Source organism: Falco cherrug, chromosome 6 (genome assembly GCF_023634085.1).
Source record: "Falco cherrug isolate bFalChe1 chromosome 6, bFalChe1.pri, whole genome shotgun sequence".
Lineage (NCBI taxonomy): Eukaryota > Metazoa > Chordata > Aves > Falconiformes > Falconidae > Falco > Falco cherrug.
The window spans coordinates 17,678,097-17,698,085 of NC_073702.1; the positions used below are offsets into that span (position 1 = coordinate 17,678,097).

A 19,989-nucleotide genomic window follows, 5' to 3' on the forward strand; every position below is an offset into this window, starting at 1 on the left:
TGTCTGTGGATGTGTGAGGGCTGAAAAGGAAGAACAGTGTTTAGATCCTGCCAAAGCTCCCTTAAGTCCAGCTAAACATTCCCCTGGAAGAAAATATTTCAGAAGAAAAAGGAGAAAGAAATCAACTGAGGGACCAGATTCAGTACAGGTTAAAGAAAATGAAGAAAAAAGCCAGTATGAACTGGGGATTTCAGAAAACATCGAGATTCATCCCAAGGGTGTGGGACTGGCTGATTCCTTCCCCTGGAGAGTGACAGTGACCGGTAGTGCTTTGCCTGTGAGTACAGACCTTTCAACTGATCCTGTTAAAGCAAAAGTTTTACTAAGTGAAACAAAGAGTGATTCTCTTTGTGGGGACAGTTTTCATGGTGATAATCAGAGGCTCATGAAGTCTGATGAAACAGAGACATGGTTAAAGGAACAACACAAGAGGAGTTCTGAGAGACGCTGTACAGGGAAAAGGAAGTACTCGGAGGATGGCAACAAGAGAGAATTAGCATTCCTGAAGAAATACAGTGGTCTTTGTTATGGAAAGGCAGCCAGCTTGGATTCTGCTATCCACATTTTAGGCAGACGTGAAGAAATGGGGTTAAACATAACTCCTTGCAAAGTCGTTGAAGATGTACCAGAAAGCAATAAATCTGAAAAGTTGCATGACTTACTTTCTGAAAGCAAAAGTGATCCACTGCTTGAACGAAAGGGGTTTTATTCTCCTGATGCTGTGCTTTCCCAATTGCCAGATGAAAAGGCATTATTTAACATTCCACCTAACAGGAGCAAGGTAAATATTTTGGCACAGTACCTTACCTTTGAAAGTTAGCTCTGAGTAGGTATTGGAAATTTGTTTTTTCTGTTGGAAAAATATCTTCACTTTGCTGTATTTTTGTCTTTTTGTACTTTGTCTTTGCCTTTTACCCATGCTGTGATACTACAGACGGAACATATTACTTGATTTTTTCATAGGTTATATAATACCTCTGTACTCCAGGAGTGTTGATGTATCTTTGTACTGTTTTGCTGTCTGTAGTTTGATTTGTTCCCTAATTTAGGAAAGAGGTTTTCATGTTAAAATGGTTCTAGAAGGTGGAGTGAATTTTAGGGAGTTGTTTAAGTTCACATTCAGTATCTGCAGTAAATTTTCTTATCAACTCTTGACAGTCTCATAATTCCTCTGGGTCTTGTGTCAAGGAGAGGAATATTTCTAATTCTTTTCAGTTATGGCCAGTAGAAACTGAAGAATGAATAGAAATATGTAGGCAGCTTGAAATAGAAAAAGTGAACATAAATCATGTTAATAATGCTCCACACTTTTCCTCGCAAACTGTCTAGGTGACCTATTAATGTTAATTATGGAAATTCCATCTTCCTCTGATAGTAGGATTATTTTCATTTCACAATAAAGGAAACCAAAGTACGAGCTTAGTTGCAGAATATCTGAAGGAACACAAATTCTTGTCTGTTGATGTCCATGCTTAGCAATTCAGTCTGTATTACCAGTTCTGCCCCACTCATCTTCAGTGCAACTGAAATCTGTAGGTATAGATCAAATGCCGATACCTGGATCTGATCCAAAACTAATTCCCCTCACTCAACAGGGACATCTGAGCTTTCAGTTGAGTGAACAGAGGAAATGGGCATACGGCAAAGGTACTCTTTCCAGCAAAGGGCTAACTACACTTCTGTTGTTTATATAATTTACTTTTCTAACAGGAATCAAATTATAGATTTTCCAAGCTTAGTGTTTAAATACAGATGGCACACCCAGTTACAACAAACAGTACACACTAGTACAAATAGCCTCCTAATACACTTGAAGATCTTTGCCCTCTTAATCTTATCTGGAATTCAAGAACAGCTTAGGGATGTTCTTTGATTTGAACAAAACGTCATTACTCTGTAAAAGTATGAGGCTGTGAGTGTTCAGCCAAGCATGGCCACTTTTTCCTGTATAATCACAGTAATACAACATTAATATTGCTGCACTTACTACTCCTGCCAGACATGTACCTCTTGTTACTACAGGGGAAAGGGGGGTCATAAAAGAGGCTTCTGTTGAGCACCTGCATCAGTACTGAGACTTGTGCTGCTGATACTGATAAAACGCTGCTTATGATGTGGGTATGAAAACTTCTGACAGATCAGGCTAAATGCCTGAGTTGCTGAAGTGTCTGGTTTTCAATTCAGTTCCCTTTCTCAACCCAGGATTCTGAGTAAAAGTAATTTTAAGAGCACCTAGCTTTGACCTCTAAACAAATGCAAGAAGAAAACTACATTTCATACTGCAGTTATTTTACAAAGTCATGACTACTTTCCTTTTGATTGCTTTTGAGAACTAAACAAGCCTTTGAATGTCTTATGTTTCAGTACAAAACAGTAAAGCTGTTATTTATACAAGTACACAAAGTTCCTGTTATCAGCCTGAGCTGATACACAAGGTTTGCAGTTACCAGTCTCAGTTTTTACCATTTTTGTTGCCTTAATTACAGAGATCAGTAGCCTCCACTCAGCTTGTCGACTTACCCATGCTGTAATGCACTCTCAGCTTACACAGTGCCTCAGGTGTGGCCGATAATGGAAGGCATGTTGGTTTTTCAAGCCAAGAGACAGACATCAGAGGAAACTCATTGGTACAGCTGCCCGGCTAACTTGCACTCTAAGAGAGATGACATTTTACTTTCTAAAACAGCATAGTCACCGCTGCTGGAATACATCCTTTGAATTGCCTTCTGTGGCGCGTTTTCTTATACATGTAAAACAATTACGATTTTGTGTTCAAATATGTGCTACCTAGATGTATTACCTCAGTTTTCCTATCTGCAAAATTCAGGTAACCAGGGTGTTCTGAAGCTCCATTCTTGACTGCTTGCTAGTAGCTTTGAGAGAAAAGGTTTTTTACACTCTGCTGGGGCCTAATTTCTGCCACCCTTGTTCCTAATACAGAAAGGTGATTTCCTCAAGCAAGATATCCTCTTCAGGGCTGCCCTAGAGCAGGTGGCAGCTTGCGTTGAGGTCAAGAACTTGTGAATCAAGACTGAAACAGGCTTCCTGCAGCAGCTCCCCTTCCCAGTGATGTTTTAGTACAGTGCAGGCAGAGTAGAAAATCAAGGCTGTGGTTTTGACTTCTCTACAGGGGATACTGCCACTGTGATACTTGATGTCTCCTGTGTTGAAATAAGCCATGGTTTTCATTCGGTATCAGCAAAAGATAGCTACCAGGTGGTCTTACCCCACCAGTTTTTGGTGGTTGTCAGCTTGTGACAAAACCAGTGACTTATGTGTATCATGTTATCAATCATTATCATTCTATCTTAATTATCATATCTATCTAATTCTTCCAGTCTAATCTGTGGTAGTTTCAGTTCCTGTTCATGGATGTAAATGTTTTTTTTAGAAAAAAATAAGTCTAACATTTCAAATCATCTACTTCCAGTACTCAATTGTTGTCTTGGCTGCAAGTTTCCTCAGCTTTTTTTTTTTTTTTTTTTTGCCATGCATCTACATAGTGTTTGATTAGTGTTTGATACAGTGGATTTCTTACCTCGTTTACAGTACTAATAATAATCTGCAAAAAACCCTCCATGTATTTGAGTCAGGTTAAAGAAAATATCCTTGCTTTTAAATAATAATAAAAAAATGTAGATTATTTGTAATCAGCATATCCAGTAGAATACTTCTGGCTAAGTAGTCATCCATTTATTATTGCAGTCATCATTGCAAATACTTGTAAGAGAAAATGACACCTTCCACCTATATCCACCATCATACACTCTTGTATTGTCTATTTAGGTAGCACAGTTAAGGGAGGAAGAAATATCAGATGGTCTTTGGTTACGTGATTTGCAGGGCAGAGGTCCAAAGTCAGGAGTTTCACTTTGTTGGCATAGTTTGCTTCCTTGTAATACTCACAAGAAGGAGGTGCGATCCACCTTAAATGCTGGTGAATGAAAGAGATCTATAATCACGGATGGAACTACAAAACTAGGGCTGGAAAAGTTCTGCACAGGTCGTGTAGGTCATCTCAGTACCTGAAGCAAAGTAACTTAACAAAAGCCATTCTTGACTGATAGTTTTGCTTCTGTGTCTGCCTTACTGCTGGTTTCACATACTTCCTGAGTAATAATTTTAGTGCTTATCTGTCTTTTGTATTAAAAAGTAGTTTTAGCTGAAAACACATATGCTCATTTTAAACTCATTAGTTCTTCTTCTATTCCCGGAAGAGTTGATTTATTACCTTTTTTGCAACAGCATTTTACATATTTGAAGACTGTTGTCACATTTCCTCTCAGTAAATGCAGTTTTTCAGTCTTTCCTAACAGGTCACATATTTTTAGATCTTTGTCATTCTTGTTTTTCTCTTTCAATCTGCTTCCACTAATCTCACGGTTTTTTTTGAAGGGTGTTGCCCAAAGCTGGACTCTTATTTTTTTGTGTTCTTCAGACTTCTCTGGTTTAGGGCTAGCTGGAAATAGAATACATTTCATCATACATCATATATCTCTAGCCCATTATTTCTGCAGTTAGATACATTATGTCAAGTTCAGACTTGCTTCAAAACATGCAGGGTAAGATGGAATTGGAGGGATGACTCCTTACTGTTTATGCCAGACTTGCTCTTATATTTGCACTGTAAAAAATGAGCCATAGAAATCCAGCACCACCATTGATCTCCTTGGGAAAATATTCTCTCATCTGCTCTGTGCTTTGGATTCAAAACTGCATCACTGAAATCAGTACAAGTAAAGAGATTGAGGCTTTTTGGTGTATGGATTTTGTATACTGTGTGATGCAGAGGGAGCTTACAGGCAGAGAGAAAACACTTGCGGTAGCAGAGATGAACGAGTTCTCCCAGTTACAAAAAAAAAAAATAATATTAGAGTATTTAGTGCCAGTTAAGACTTTGATCCTGAAATACAAGGGCTGTGCAGAGAATTACCTCTGCCACCTTTTTCTTGCATAACTAGTAATTCACAGGCTTTGAGATAATTTGGAGAACTGCATCTCTAGCAAACAACTGTTCACACTCATGCAAACTCAGTAATTTGTTCCACGCTTAAGGAAAAAAATGTCCTCTAGTAACTGTTTATAGTGGTTGAATGATAGGCTTGTGGGATATAAGAATGAAAGGTTCACACAAACTGCTTGCTTTGAAGGACTAAACTTGAACAGTGGACGGTTTCATTGCCCCTTAACTTATTTGCTGTTCTAGCATTCCTCATTTAGTAGCCCTTCTTTTTCTTTCCTGTGGTAGATGATGTTATAAATATTGATGATAATGCACAGTTGGTAGATGAGTATCAATACTGTCCTTATGGGGTTATCAAAGGAAAGATGTGCTTGCTGTCTCTCTCTGACACCTTATTTTGTGGGGGTAATGATTAACTTGTTAAGTAGTTTGAAGTTAATGGGGAATCTTGCAAAGCAAAGCTCATATTTGTGAGTGTAATAAAGTATAGCTCTTTGACTCACCATTTCCTTCTGTGTATTTTTATACTTTTAAAATACGAATTCACTGTTTCTGAAAAAGTCTGTAAACTTAGCCTTGGAATCTAAAATACTTTATTTAGGGAACAGAAGTGCTCAGGCTGTCTTGATTTCTCATTACTGTTCATTAACCTGTACCAAAACAGGCTACCTCCAAAAGCAGTTTCAGTTTTTAAAGGCAGTCTAGTCTATTCCTTTTTCTTCAGATTGCCAACTAGGGTGATGAATGGTGCTTGGAAGGTTTTGGATTGAAATCCTGTTGATCTTAGATTAATGAGCTAAATTCATGCTTTAGCCATCCAAAATTTGGGCTGTGAGCTTGCCTAGTGGTCACTTTCAGAGTAAGAAATGTTTTCCTGTGTTTGTGTTCATAGCTACAAATGTTGTTTATATGTAACGACAGATACAAGTACGACCTTCAGAAGTTGCCTTGATGTCTGAAATTATTTGTTTCCAGAGGAATCTAATATGCCCTCAAATATGCTGCGTTTGCAGTCTCTACATTCTGAAACGTACATAGCCATTGCCAGTCAACTAACCGTGAAGGAGGCTAAAGGTTTGAATTTAGCAGTAAGGAATGGCCATTAGCAAATTACATTGTTAGCTTGCTTGTGCTAGAATCTATTAAAAATGTGATACTTAAGGATTATACACAGAGGACTTGCTGAAAATGACAGGGGAAAAAAAAAAATAGGTTTGGGTGTTTTTTTGCTAGATATCTGGCACTTCCAGGTGACATCATCTCTTTCAGAATCAATGTCTGGATAAGCAGAAAATGGTTGACTTCATTTATATTGTGGTCTTGCTGTTCTATGATGAATAGCAACTAAAGCTACTGAAAAACCATTTAGTTTGCTTTCTTGCTTTGAAATACAAAGAGTAAAGGTAACTTACAGAAAGCAGGTCTTACACTACAGATAAGTTCCCTAGATTTTTACAGGAAAATTTTCAGAGGGATTTTAAATTGGTCTTTTGCCACATTGGATTCCCTGTTGTCTTCAAATACAGAACTCACACCATCTGTATTTTGTGTGATTTCATGTAGTGAATACTCCGTGCCAGGTTTTGATACCTAGAAACTTACAAACAATCACAGCTGCATGTGTTCTCTTCAGTGTTTTACACAAGAAAAGGGTTGTGGTTTTTTTTCTTTTTTCTCTTTGATCTTTCTTAGAAATGTGCAGTGTTGAAGCTGGAGACAAAAGGATGCAAAAAATGCTGTCGGATCTTTGGAGGTTATTTATGGGTAGTTGAACAGTTAAAACTATTTTGCTTTTTAGCATTGGTGCTTGTATTTTTCCCTTACCTAGAGCCAGCACATATGATGGCCTGTGATAAGTATCTGAAGAACAGCTTTCACAATTAGTGATTTTGTGGATACTTGAATAGAAAATAATTTGTTCCTTGCATTAAATACAGCTGTAAATGCTCATTGTCCTCTGAAAGTGTCAAAAGTGGTTAAGTTGCAGCAAGGATTGTGGCAGCTACATTGCCCTGAGGTCTCTAAGGCTCTTCCTTTTGTCCCCTGCTTCCTTGTGCTTCCCACCACCTCCTGTTAGGCATTGACATAGCAGCATCAGTGGGAAAGCTACATCTCTTTATTCCTGGCACTGTGTTTTGTGTGGCTCTAGTGTGAGAAAACCCCATGATTTCCAGCCTAGCCTATCTGAATTCCCCCAGGAAGAGCCCAGACAGAAGATACCTTTGTGTGCAGAGATTTCAAGGCCAGGAGGCATCCTTATGGTTGTTGGTCCCATCTGACCTCATGAGCATAGCTCCTGGGTTTGCACTAGGACAGGATGGCTGGAATTGACATAGCTCAAATTAAGCCTGTTCTGCAGCTAGCTCGAGCACCTACCTTGTCCCCAAAGTTGTCTGTGGGCAAAGTCCCGTGAGCCCTGGCCTCAGGCTGGCACCAGAGCCGGAGGAGACCTGTCTGTCTCCCCATGGTGCTGGGTGTAGGCTTGTGTGGTGCAGTCTCTTCCAGCTGGGTTCACGGGGGTGCTTGTTGTCCACCTACAAATCTCGGCATTGTCTCAAGCTCTCTTGATTCTGTCCAAGCACCGCTGCCTGTTTTTTATAATGTCTGAGCTGTGGTACTCATGTCCTTATACAGTGCCTCATGGTACCTGGGTTCTTAGGTGTCTTCATAATAACGTAAATGTTATTGATTGAATAAGAGGAAAAAGGTGGTCACTTAGAAGAAAGAACATGTGATAGCACTTTCTTTATCAAAGCGTATCTTCTTTTTGTTCTGTCTTGAAGTTTGGATTTACACTGCATATATTTTCTATAACATGAGGTACAAGCAATACATGTGCAAATTAGGGAAATGTCTGCTTCATGTTTACACAGTGGTAGTTTTCTAAGCAAACTTACTGAACCTCATTAGGGGAGAATTTAATGTACTAGAAAGGGTATTTGTGTGTAAAATTCCCAACGCTTTCCTGCTTTCCCTGATTTGAAGTTGATAATGCTTAGATAATACAAACCCAAACCTTCTGTGTCAGGCAAAATTTTTATTTAGGATCTTTCAGTCTTTTAGTCATTCCTAAAATACTTAGAAAATTTTGTTCTAAAACTATTATTATCACTTTTCAATGTAAATGACTGTTTTGTTACGGAATTCCAGAGCAGTGTATATTATAATTTAACCTGTTTTAAAACAGGAACATTGTAGCTAAATAAAGTATGACTAATATTGATAATGAATATTATATAGGTGTGAAGTATATACATATGAAAGATTGTATTTTATATGTAATTATGTAACATTTATGAATAATAGGTATAATATATATTTTTTTTAATGCACATTATCAGCATAAAATAGAGATAGGTAAGTATTTTTTGTTTTGTAATAGTATTATATTGTCCCCAGAAATTAGGAGGCTGAGAACTAGGTAACTGAAGAAAATTGTGAAGCTATGAATTTTTTATTTCATATTGAAGATTTTAAGAGTGCATAAGGATAAGACATGAAAGAATATTGCTACAGCACATAAATAATCATCATATTCATGTATGCAGATATCAGACAGAAAATTTTTCAGCAATGCAGAGTGGTTTTCTGCAATATTTTAAATGTTATTTGGGTTAGATGTAATTGTAATATTTAAATTAACTCTCTTTTAGATATCTGATATCCATGTTACTGGAGAGTCAGAGGACATGTCTGCTAAAGAGAGGCTGCTCCTGTGGTCACAGCAGACAACCGAGGGTTATGCTGGAATACGTTGTGAAAATTTCACTACCTGCTGGCGCGATGGAAGATTATTTAATGCCATCATTCATAAATACAGGTAAATACCCTGTTCTATTGGAAAATGTTAATTACAGCATTTTAATGTACATAGAGAGAGGGCTCTGTGGTATATGCCTGTGACAGCACGGTGGAGATGACACTGGCTTTTCCTGGGCAATTCCCTGCTCTTTGCTGCTGAAGGATGCCTCATTAGCTCTTGTGTGTCCCTCCTTCCTCAGAGGAGCATCTCCCTGAATGCTACACACCTCTTATGGGGCACCTCCAAGCTGCTGAGAAGAATATTCCTGGGATTCAATCTTCTCCACTGTCCCTTTTTGTCATAGTGACATTTAATTATAGGCAGGGTAGAGGCAGAACTGGTCATGAGTCCAAAACAGCACTGCTGGTGAAAGCCTAAGATCCCTGTATTCTTCCCTGTATGACTTCATGGCCCTGGAGCCTTGAGCTTCTTCATTGTTTCTGTTTGGAGTCCAGATCTACTCTGAGATGCTTCTCCTGTAAAATGGCAGGTTATTCTCCTGTAAAATGGGATCAGCTGGCTTGAATGTTCACAGTCTGAGAAGGGAATTGTGCTACCGGATGCTTTTGTGACCACACTCTGACAAAGTTAAACAGGCATGTGTAGAACCTCTGGTGGCTGAGGCTAGAAGCTAAAAGGACACAATACGTTAACTTCAAGTACAGTTGAAGATGTCTACTGACAGGATAGGATTTCTGATTTTGGATTCTGTAAGAACAGGTCTCTCTTGACAAAGCTGACTTTGTCAAAGCTCATCAGAAGAGTTAGACTGAAGACCATTGCTGTGCTATGCTGTGCTCTTGGTTAGCGGAATCTCTCTCTTTTTGTACATTTTTTGGTACCTGAATTGAATAAGAAGGTGTTTGTCTTCGAGGGCCACATGGGAGAGTATTCTGGCCATTGGGCTAATCAGCGTGTGCTGACTTGTCCTTCACTGCGCAAGGCTTGCAACTTTCTAGGTTTTATTGTAGCACACGTAGTTTGTGCCATGTGCCCTGGGGCATATCGTAAGGAAGTTTGAGGGTACATGACTTTCTTGGTGTAATACCAAAGGAGTGTTCCAAGCAAAGCCAAATGTGTGTTTTCATGCAGCTCCAGGGAACAGACACTGGAGTAGATTAGTCTGTTCTTGGATTTCCTCTTTGGGACCACTTGAGTAACCACAGAAAAAGGTCTAGGCAGAGCCAACATGCATGTGGTATGGGGACTAGGACACTAAAGGAAAATGGGAGACGCGTCAAGCAGATGCAGCCTTTTCCTCACACACTGTATAGAGAGGCTTTAAGCCCAACATAGAGTGCTCCGAGTCCCAGAGAAGTTAGCTGTGGCAGTGCATAACTTCATGGTAAAATGAAGCTGCATCTGAATCAATGAGGTCTTTTTCTGACTATGCTTCTGTTCTGGGTACCCAGTCAGGGAGGAGGGGCATACAGGCAAGAAAGTCTTCTTTTAGTAACATTGGCAAGACAAAGGGAAATAGCTGGCAAAAGGCTTTGAGTGTTTTATTTCATAACAGAGCAGCCAACAGAATGAACATAGTACAGGCAAGTATTTGAAAAAAATAAACAATTTGAAAGATAGAGAGATGGGAGGGGGAAAAAAGGAAGGCACTTAATGAGACAAAGTAAAGGAAAGTATTTTCCAGAGCTTCTTCAGAGCGTTATACCACTTACATAGAGCAGCGTAACCGTTACAGCTCAGCAACTAGTAGTTGTGGTACAGATCAGTTAATAAATAATGAAAGAAACTTGAATTCTGTCCTCTGGCTGTGTGAATGTTAATGCCTTGGGATATGACTGAGTACCTGCAGCTGCTTTGCTGGGGCAGCGTTCCTGGCAGTGCTCTGTGAGCTTCATTCACAGCGTTTCAGTGGGGAAGCCACAGGCACCTTTGACATGAGTGCATTGCACAAAGCAGATGATTCAGCGGCTGAGGAGCAGAGTCCCTATTTTGCGTGCTTCTGTGCCAGTTTCCATTTAGTTTATCCTCTTCCTGTAAAGAGAACTCCACTTAAGGATCCCGTGTCCTTCCCAGGCATGTTTACTGTCTTTGTCTGATGTCTTTTTGCTGTGAGAGGTTACAGATTCTTGGACTCCATTTTGCTGATTAAATCAATGAGATTCTTCCACTGATTTCAGTGAGCTGCTATGTTTCTTTCCTTTGTCATTTTGTACCGTTAAAACAGAGATAATAATTTCCAGCTATTGCTCACAAGACAGGAATGGTCTTCCCAAACAGTCGTCTGATATTTTTAACTACAGCGTTTTACTCCAGAGAGCTCTTTTAAAGCTTGGTTTGTGTTCTGAGAAGTAAGTAAATTAAACACTAAACAAAAGTGAACATTTCTGGCAGTGATTCTCCATATGCTCTGTTTGCCTGTTGTAGTAGCTCCCAGTTTGTGGATCACAGGTGGTCTCAGGAACTAGTGTGAGCATCCTGCAGATGTTGCCAGCTGACGTGGTCCTCCAGGGTGGATGAGCAGACATGCCTGCTTGCGCAGCAGCTGGGTGGGACTGCGGTGCTGCCACCACCACGGGGCACCCCTGTGGGTGCACATCTGTCAGTTGTGGCCGGCGTGGCTGCCCCTCCTGTGCCAGGTGTGCCGTGCTGGCTGGAGATACCTCTCCTTACAAAAGCACCGTGCACCCGGGGCCAGGAGCAGTATCCGCTCTCTGCAAGTGGGGAAGGGGCAATTCAGCAGGGATGTGACTTGGGGTCCTGGAAGGGATTTAAATGGGCTTATAGATTAAAATCTATTTTTAAGGGACTGATATTTAGTGCTATGACAGTAATAGCCAGATGGCTCAGAAATGGCCAGGTGTGTTAATGGTATCTCGAACTGGAGGTGTACTGAGCGACAGTAAGCTGTACATTGGATGGAGAGTGCACGTTTATCCGTGTCGGGGCACAGCAGTGGGGGCTCCCCACGGCGGGGTGGCAGGGCAGGGCCCGCAGCCAGGGCCCGTCCCACCGGCACCAGGGCAGCCCCGGCACTGGGCACGGCCCTGGGGGTGGGCTGAGGCTGGGCCTGGTGTGTGGGCCGGGGAGCTGGCTGTGCCACTGCAGGGGCTGTAGCTCGGCCAGGGGCCAGAGGCAAGAGCACAGCAGCTCCCGGAGGCCAGGAGCCACACTGTCTGTGAGCTGGAACCACGCACCAGCAGGCAGACCCATGCTCACAGCCCTGACGCCATTAACCAAAAGGCCCCCTCGGGATGCGCCATTGCAAACAGAAGCCATACGGGTCCGGCATGATCCCTACAGTGCGTCATCTGTGAGACAGGGAGATGTCACTGCCTGGTTCTAGGCGATGGGACTGGAGTGGCTGGTTATAATTGCCTCTTTTCCAGGCTTAAGCAGTTTTTTAATTTGTAAGTATGCACCAGCTTCCAGACTTGAGGAAATGGCTGAAGCTGTGGGGGGCTGGGCTGTGAATCAGTTACAGTGGGCAGGGAGCCTCTCCCCTCGGCGGGGCGGACAGCCCACCTGCTCTTAATGGCGAGTGAAAATAGTTTCATCTGGGCTGCTGGCAGCAGTCTCCATTCTTGGGGTTTTTTTCTGTCCTGGCAGAGGATCCCAGCACCTTTTGGTGCAAGCCAGCTAAGATTTATGATGCAGAACTGCAGGAGTAGTGCATGGGTTTCCCACAGCTTCCTGCTTCTCCCTAAGGCATGTGGGAGAAGCAGGATAAAGCCGACATTTCCCTGGCATGACTTAACTGTGGTACCCACTATAGCATCTCAGCAGAGATCAGCAGGCGGGTGTGTGGCAGCTGGGCGAGCCAGGTTCCTCCCCGTCTCCCTGCCCTCTGAGCACCCACAGCCATGCCGGCAGCCCGGGGAGGTGGGCAGCGTGCGGGTGCCAGGTCACACGCGCTCAAGTCTGTCACCTTCTCTCCTGAGCAAATGCAGGGTATTTGTTCTCTTTCCTCTAGAGCGACAAGGGTTAGGTTGTCAGAGCTTTGTGTAAGGGCCTCCAGTCACTTTATCTCTACTTCTATTAAGAATATGAATGAGTTTCCAGTGATTTTGCAGTGTTCTTTACATCAAGGAAAGTAATTTTATGAATGACAGAAACGAGAGGAAAAAATTACTCTATTTGAGGATCTTGGCTCCAGATACAACTTGATTCCACCCCCTCCCCTCCCCTCCCCTACAAATCTAGGAAAATATGATTTGTTCTCATGTGAGAAGGTTGCTTATGTTTTCTGCAGTTTCCAGTGGTCTTCATTTATAGGGTAAGATTGCAGACTACTCAGCTGAACTCTTGAAGAATATATAAAGCTTCCATTTTAAAACATCCTGTACATGGTTAAATCCCTCGGAAATGAATAGGGCTCCACACTGGCCTCCAGAACTGCCTCAGGGGGCTCCATTGCAGGCTCTGGATTTTGCTTTTCATGCCGTTTCATGCTGCATGTGAATAGTTGTACTTACATAGAAAGAACAAATAAAATTATAAAAGTCAGTTTTAATACTGAACACTACCAGGTTTGTTAATTGTATGATTTTATTTAAATAGATCAGCTTTCAGGCTGTTTTTTGAACCTCCACACCTTTCTTCAGGTCTGTGATCAGGCCATTAGTGAAAGCTACAGATACGCCCAGGGGATTCGAGAATGTGCTGTATGTCTCATCTGTTACGTAATTGGCTTTTTATAGCTTGATTTTATATTGAAGACCTGTGTTACTTACTTCAGTATATTATGTTGGAAGAAATCTGACTTCAGGCAGTTTCAGAAGTACGTGGTGTTTCTTTCATATCATTGTATCATACATAGCAAAAACCTGTAAACTACGCTTCAGAGTTGGAGGCCGACTTTGATCAGTGTTGTAAATGCCCAGGGCTGGGGCTGCCCTGGTGCCCCCTGGCTGCCCTGCTTCTGGCCGGTATTTCTAGTCACCAGACTGTGTTTTAGCTAAATGCTCTTGATTTGTGTTTTCATTTTCTTATATGCATGACTTTTACTCAGGAAGAAGAAATACTGGTTTTTTTAGAACTGTATTCCATTGTTAAAATATATAGAAACTTGGTGTCCATAGAGAATGAAGGCTAGGAGTTGCATGCCCGATGGGAGCTAGTAATCTAAATTATAGATCTACATTACACTTTGCAGATAACTTTATTTTAAAGCAAGGCAAATTTAAATAAAGAGTTATACCAAAGTAACAAACTGCTTTTTTTTTGACCTCAGCCTGCTGTGAGGTACATAAGGACTACAGGCAATTTCCATTAAGAAGTGTCTGAAAATGGAATTTAAGAAATAGTGAAAATATTAGCTGTAAGATTTACAGATAAATGGCACCTGTAGACACTTTGTTAAGGACAGTGGCTACTGATACTTAGAAAACAGACATGGTTACAGGCCAGCTTATCTTACTTTCTGAAGAAAAAAGTGAAGGATGGGCAATAGGAAGATTAATGTCAGATGTGCACGCTTTTTGTAAAAATGTATACGCTTATTTCTACATTTTATTTTTGTATTCTTAGAACTTTTATAATAAAGAGGTAATTTTGCTTCTAGCATCTACAAAAGGAATCCCAGCAAGAGCAGTATGTTCTTGTGTAACTAGATAATAACCATTTAATGAGTAGCCCCAGCGGTGCCTGTATGGTGAGAAATAGCATCTGTTCAGGAAGCGCTGCAAGGTCAGCTGCCAGATAAAGCTGTGTTTTTTAAGTTCTAGTTTCAGGTCTTAGGTCTCTTCCAGTAAATGAAGTGGGTCCAGCCCCTGCACTCTGGCCCTGTGGGTAAGCAGTGTGGCAAGGCTTGTGTCTGTGTGGCTGAAGTCTCCCTTCCATCCCCCAGAGAGGGTGCAGCCTCTTGAGAGCCGTCCTGGGTCAGAGCTGTCCCTTGAGCTGGGCTCATGTGTTGCCTGGGAGGGTGTGGGTCACAAGGGGTCATGGCTGTGCCGTGGGGAGGACTAGCAATTAAAGAGTCATGGGCCCTTGATCTGGCCTTTTGTACACCTTCAGCATAGACATGTCCAGTTATGTGTGGACTTTTAGGTGAATTTCATGCAAAAGATACTGGTTAGTGAAAAAAGTGTGTGGACTGTGTTTAGTTCAGTCAGCAGTCTGACAAGCAGGCAGGACTAGTATACACATGAAAGATATGAAGCAAGAAAACAAGCTAGGTTGTTTCATGTAATGTTATACCAAGGCTTGCCGAGACCACATGCAGACAGTTGTCTACAAATTTTGGCACCACCTAACGAGAGTGATAAGTAATAAATGCTGCAGAGAGAGAAAGAGGTGTTAGAGTTTGAAGGTGTGCATTTTGAGCGCAAGTCTGAAGACAAATGTTTTTTACTGTTTTCTTAAAGAAGTGTGGGGATCTGATCCAAAAGAGCTTTGCTACTGGTAGACATTGTGGAAGACCGTAATGATGCCTGTAGTTTTAAGCTGTATACAGTTTAGAGAGAGAGTGAGGGGGAAAAATGGCTGCTATTCCCAAAGAAAGAGGAGCAGAGGCTAACAATGAATGCAGCACAGAAAGAGTTAAGTACACTGGCTGCTTCATGTGGGCGGAAGAGGAGCAGAAGCTCCAGCAAAGAGCCTGTTCCCAAAGGAAGCAACAGTGTAAATGCTAGATAAAGTGAGAGAGACAAATTTTCCAGGGTCACAGTGCTTTGCTTTTGAAATATTACTATGATAACTCTGTATGCTTTCAGAATTACTAAGCATATGGTTTTTGGAGTGTGGTATAGCAGGGAGCAAGCTAGATTCCTGTTTGCTAAATAACTGTTCTGGTTTAGAACAAGCTGTTTCAAACTTACCCAGGACAATTTGCCGCATATGTATAGTTAGTTGAACACTTAGCTCCTGGCTGGTAGTAGTGCATGTGGCATCCCTCTGATGTTAAAACATGTTGCAGCTTATCGGGTACATTCCTTAAGGGGAGGGATAGTGATGCCTCTATTTGCCCTAGCATGTTGAACGCCCTTGGGGAATGAATGAGAAAGAAACTAAATATTACACAGTGTCAAGCCTTAAAATGCTAGGGGATATGTTTTAAATAAAGAGATTAGTTGGGTCTGCTAGTTTTGGCTTGCCATTTTATGACTCGAAATTTATTGTTACCCAGCTTTAATAAAAAGAAAATGTGAATTTGGGTGCGTTGCCCCCCACTTCCCACCCTCCTTGTTGTTCAGAAGCATGGTTGTTACTGTTCTCAACGTTTTTTGTTATGGAGAAGAAATGAAGTTGGAATTAAGAAGTATCAATTTGGGAAAAGATAGAGAACATTTTGGAAGATTAAAAACATTGACGAGCAGACATACTTTTAATGTTACTTGCTGGAGTATGCGCGCACACACACACGTGTGTATATATATATGTATATATAACAGCCTTAGAAGTAGCAAGTAACTTCAGCTGCAGCTTAATTGAATGCACTCAGAAAAATTCTGTGATGGCTCTTGGTAAAGGCTATATTAAAACAGTACTGGAAGAAGGCCTGCAATTTTAACATCTTGTGTTGTGGTGGTGGTTAGCCTTAGCGGGTATTAGATGGAAGACTTCCAGGCAGTTGGGTTGATTAATTTTAGAGCTGGACTTAAATGATGCCAGTGTATGTTGTGTTGGATCCTACTGCTAAGTAGCAGCTGAATGAAAGATAACGGTTTTCTTTTTGCAATAACTGAGAAGAAAAAATAAAAATTATTGGGATGAAATCAAAACTTTTCTCTTGGTTAGGCCAAGTGGATGTAAAGTGAAAAGTAAACTTTGGATTGAAAAGTCAGTTTTTAATTCAGCTTTCACGTGTCTCTTACCCTTTGATTGGTAAAGGCCAGGACACCCAAGGGTGTCAGAAGTCTTTATCCAAAAGGGTATGGTGTCTGAACAGTGGTGGTATATGTGCCCATGATAAATCAGACAGGGAGAGGTCTTGGTCTTCCAGCAATGCTTCTGGCAAATTTGTGGCACATGGAGAAATGGTTGCCTCCAAGGCAGGATGGCACAAGGAGCCTTTGGAAGTCTTCTGAACTCCTTGCAGTACCTCACCGTTCTTCCCTGTTGGTAACTATATTTATCCCACTGGGAAGGCAGTCAGTGCTGGGTTCTGGAGGGAGTTTTCTCAGGGAGCAGAACAGAAAAATAATGTGGTTGAGTTTTTGGTATTCAGACACTCCAAGGGAAGGCGTGTTACTTATGATTATGTCTGTAGATTGTACAGTGTAGGTTGAGGTTAACAGCTATGAGCCTAGTTCCTATTAAATTTTATCATAGGCAAAAATTGGAAAAGTTACTATACCGTTTCTGTTTTTGTGATGACAAAAACATCTCGTATTGCGAACAGAATGTAAAATCTGGTTTTAAAGCTGGTGAAAGGACTGACTAGATCCTTCCTAGTTTCATTCACAGGTCTTTGATGTTGCAATGCTTCAGTTTTGTCTTTATCTAGATCAATTGGTATGGCAAGTCAGAGTTTGGCTGTGCTAACAAAGGTGGGGCAGGAGGCTTCAACAGGTTTATTAAACTTGGTGCTTGTCAAATCAGGGACCTGCACAATACAAGGAATTACCTGAATTAGCTGTGTATATTGTTAGGGGCTAAATTAATGTTAGGGTACCTGAGGGCTTTTTTCCCTCATTTTGGTGCAGTTAAAAGATTAATTCTTTTTCTGTTGGAAGGCTTGATGTAACAAGGGTAATTCTGCCCCTCTGCTCTGTTCTGGTGAGACCCCACCTGGAGTACTGCCTTCAGCTGTGGAGCCCCAACGTAAAAAGGACATGGACCTGTTGGAAGAAGTCCAGAGGAGGACCACGAAGATGATCAGAGTCTCCTCTGAAGACAGGCTGAGAGAGCTGGGGTTGTTCAGCCTAGAGAAGGCGGCGGCTCTGGGGATACCTTATAGCAGCCTTCCAGTACCTAAAGGGGGCCTACAAGAAAGCTGGAGAGGGACTTTTTACAAGGGCATGTAGCAGTCGGACAAGGGGGAATGGTTTTAAACTGAAAGAGGATAAATATCAATTAGATATTAGGAAGAAATCCTTCACTGTGCGGATGCTGAAACACTGGAGCAGGTTGCCCAGAGAAGTTGCGGCTGCCCCATCCCTGGAAGTGCTCAAGGCCAGGTTGGATGGGGCTTTGAGCAACCTGCTCTAGTGGAAGGTGTCCCTGCCCCTGGCAAGGGTGTCGGAACTAGATGATCTTTAAGGTCCCTTCCAACCCAAGCCATTCTACGATTCTATGAACATGTTGGGATGTCTGAAGAACATACAGAAAATGTATCTGTAAATAGTGCGCTCTTGTTGCACTGTTACTTGCAATTGTTTTTCCAGAATTATATTCCTGTCTGAAAATACTGAGGTCTGAGACTGAAGGGTTCTTTCCTAGCATAGAGCAGGAAACTCAATGAAGCCAGAACGATAGTTGTACATAGATCCTTTTGAGACAAATCTACAATTTTGTAAGGAATCCAGAGCTTCTGAAAGGAGGGTCACCTAGGGTATAGTGGAAGATATGTTGACCCAGGAGTCAACATGGAACCTCCTTTCCTCAGGGTGGGTTTTTTGACACCAAGGAACTTGCTACAGAACCTTGTGCTGTGTGTCCATGTTGTGGTCCTTGATTCTGGTTATGGAAGAGATCTGTTCCTCCTTAATGCCACAAAGTCGTACCTGCTTGCCATTTTTGAGCAGAAACTCTCCTCTCCCTCCTCTGTAAGTAATCAGGCTGTGTGGAAGGAAATCTGAATTTACTCTCCTCTCTGAAACTTGAGGGTCCAATTTCTCTGAAACCGAGTTACTGAAACCAGCTAGTATTGTACAGCTTTTTTCCCGCTTAAGACACAGCATCCTTTATATTGAAGCTCCCATGTGACAATGGAAAAAAGATCAGGAGAATAACTGTGGTAGGCATATGCATTAGCAAAGGGTACCTCCAGCACTATAAGATCTCATGGTTATGACAATGTACACAGCACTGTGTCTGACATTGGGCATTGTTGGACATGCATAGGTCACAAGGACAGTACGTGTTAGATGAGTCCAGGAGTCATTCTCATTGTGTTGATGCCTCCCTCAGTCTTTCCAAAGCAGGCCCTTTGGCAAGCTGTTTTGAACAAGACTTAGATTTGTACCTAACATGGAGACAAATTTTTTAGTAAGTTCCCCAACATTGACTCTACATATAAGCTGGTGTAAATATTTTTTAGCATTTTTGAAACTCTGTTAAAGGATAGGTTAAATGGTAGGTGTTACTGTATACTAGGTTAAATATTAATAGATTTTGCTTCATCATCTCATTTGTAGAGTTCCTGGGAAAGTAACAGGAGTTACATGTTAGAAGAGATGGAACTAAAATTTCTGTTTTACATGGACGTTTCGTATTTTCTGATTCCTTTTTGCAATCTTTCTGCTATTAACCAAAATCTCTAGAGTAAATGATATTTCTTGTGCGCCCTTCTGAAATGTGTGTTGAATCCTATCTGAGTAGTCTATTACTGTCTTTTTAAAAAACGTATTTGTGACTATATGTTTTGGCATGGCCTTTAATTTGTTTCAGTAGTCCTCCCATCCCTGAGAAATGCATGACTCTCTCTGGCACCCATCCTTTTCAATTGTCTGTGAACAATGAAACAATGGATTTGTTTAATTTTTATAGGCATTTTGTGGTTACAGCAGTGGAAAAGTTAACTGGACTATAGTGGTGTGTACACTTCACTCTACATTGCATCTTCAGTCATGTTTTCTCTGGGACTTCTGCTTGAAAATCATTGTATTATTTCTGCTCAGTATAAGCCAAGAAAGAAACATCCTTTTAATATCAGGTATTACTCAGGCAGTGTCCAGAGTTTTGACTGAAACAGAGTTGTACAGGTTAAGCAGCTTAGATAGTTCATTAACATGAACTCATTAACAGTATTTTTGTGTGGAATATTACTCTGATGTAGGGATGCTTTAATAGATTAAACATTGTTGTAACTTGGGCAGCTGTCATCCAGGAACATTGAAGAGAAGGATGTGGTTTCTTCGTCATTGACTGGGAAAATAAAAGTTTGGTTAAATATCTTTTTCCACTTTGATATATCAAATTCCCTTCAAATCTAACCTTTTGTTTTAATGGGCAAATATTGCAGCTGCTAGTTTGGATCTTAAACTGTTTTACTAGCTGTTATATTCTGGCTATGGGAAAATCTACATGTGCCTAACTTTACTGTGCACAACTGTTTGATTCCAAGGAGTCTTTGCAGAGTAAAGCTTGCATTTGATCCATGTAA

The 19,989-nt window shown here is 41.2% G+C and overlaps 1 protein-coding gene across 9 annotated transcripts in view; it reads left to right on the forward strand.

Moving 5' to 3' along the window:
• The window catches only part of DST (dystonin), a 303,406-nt gene that overhangs the window by 130,140 nt on the left and 153,277 nt on the right, over positions 1-19,989 (forward strand). For all 9 annotated transcript variants that reach the window (XM_055714785.1, XM_055714788.1, XM_055714794.1 and 6 more), the window contains one exon: positions 8,617-8,783. In XM_055714785.1, coding sequence (XP_055570760.1) covers positions 8,617-8,783 — 167 coding nt within the window. The remainder of the gene's footprint in view (positions 1-8,616; positions 8,784-19,989) is intronic.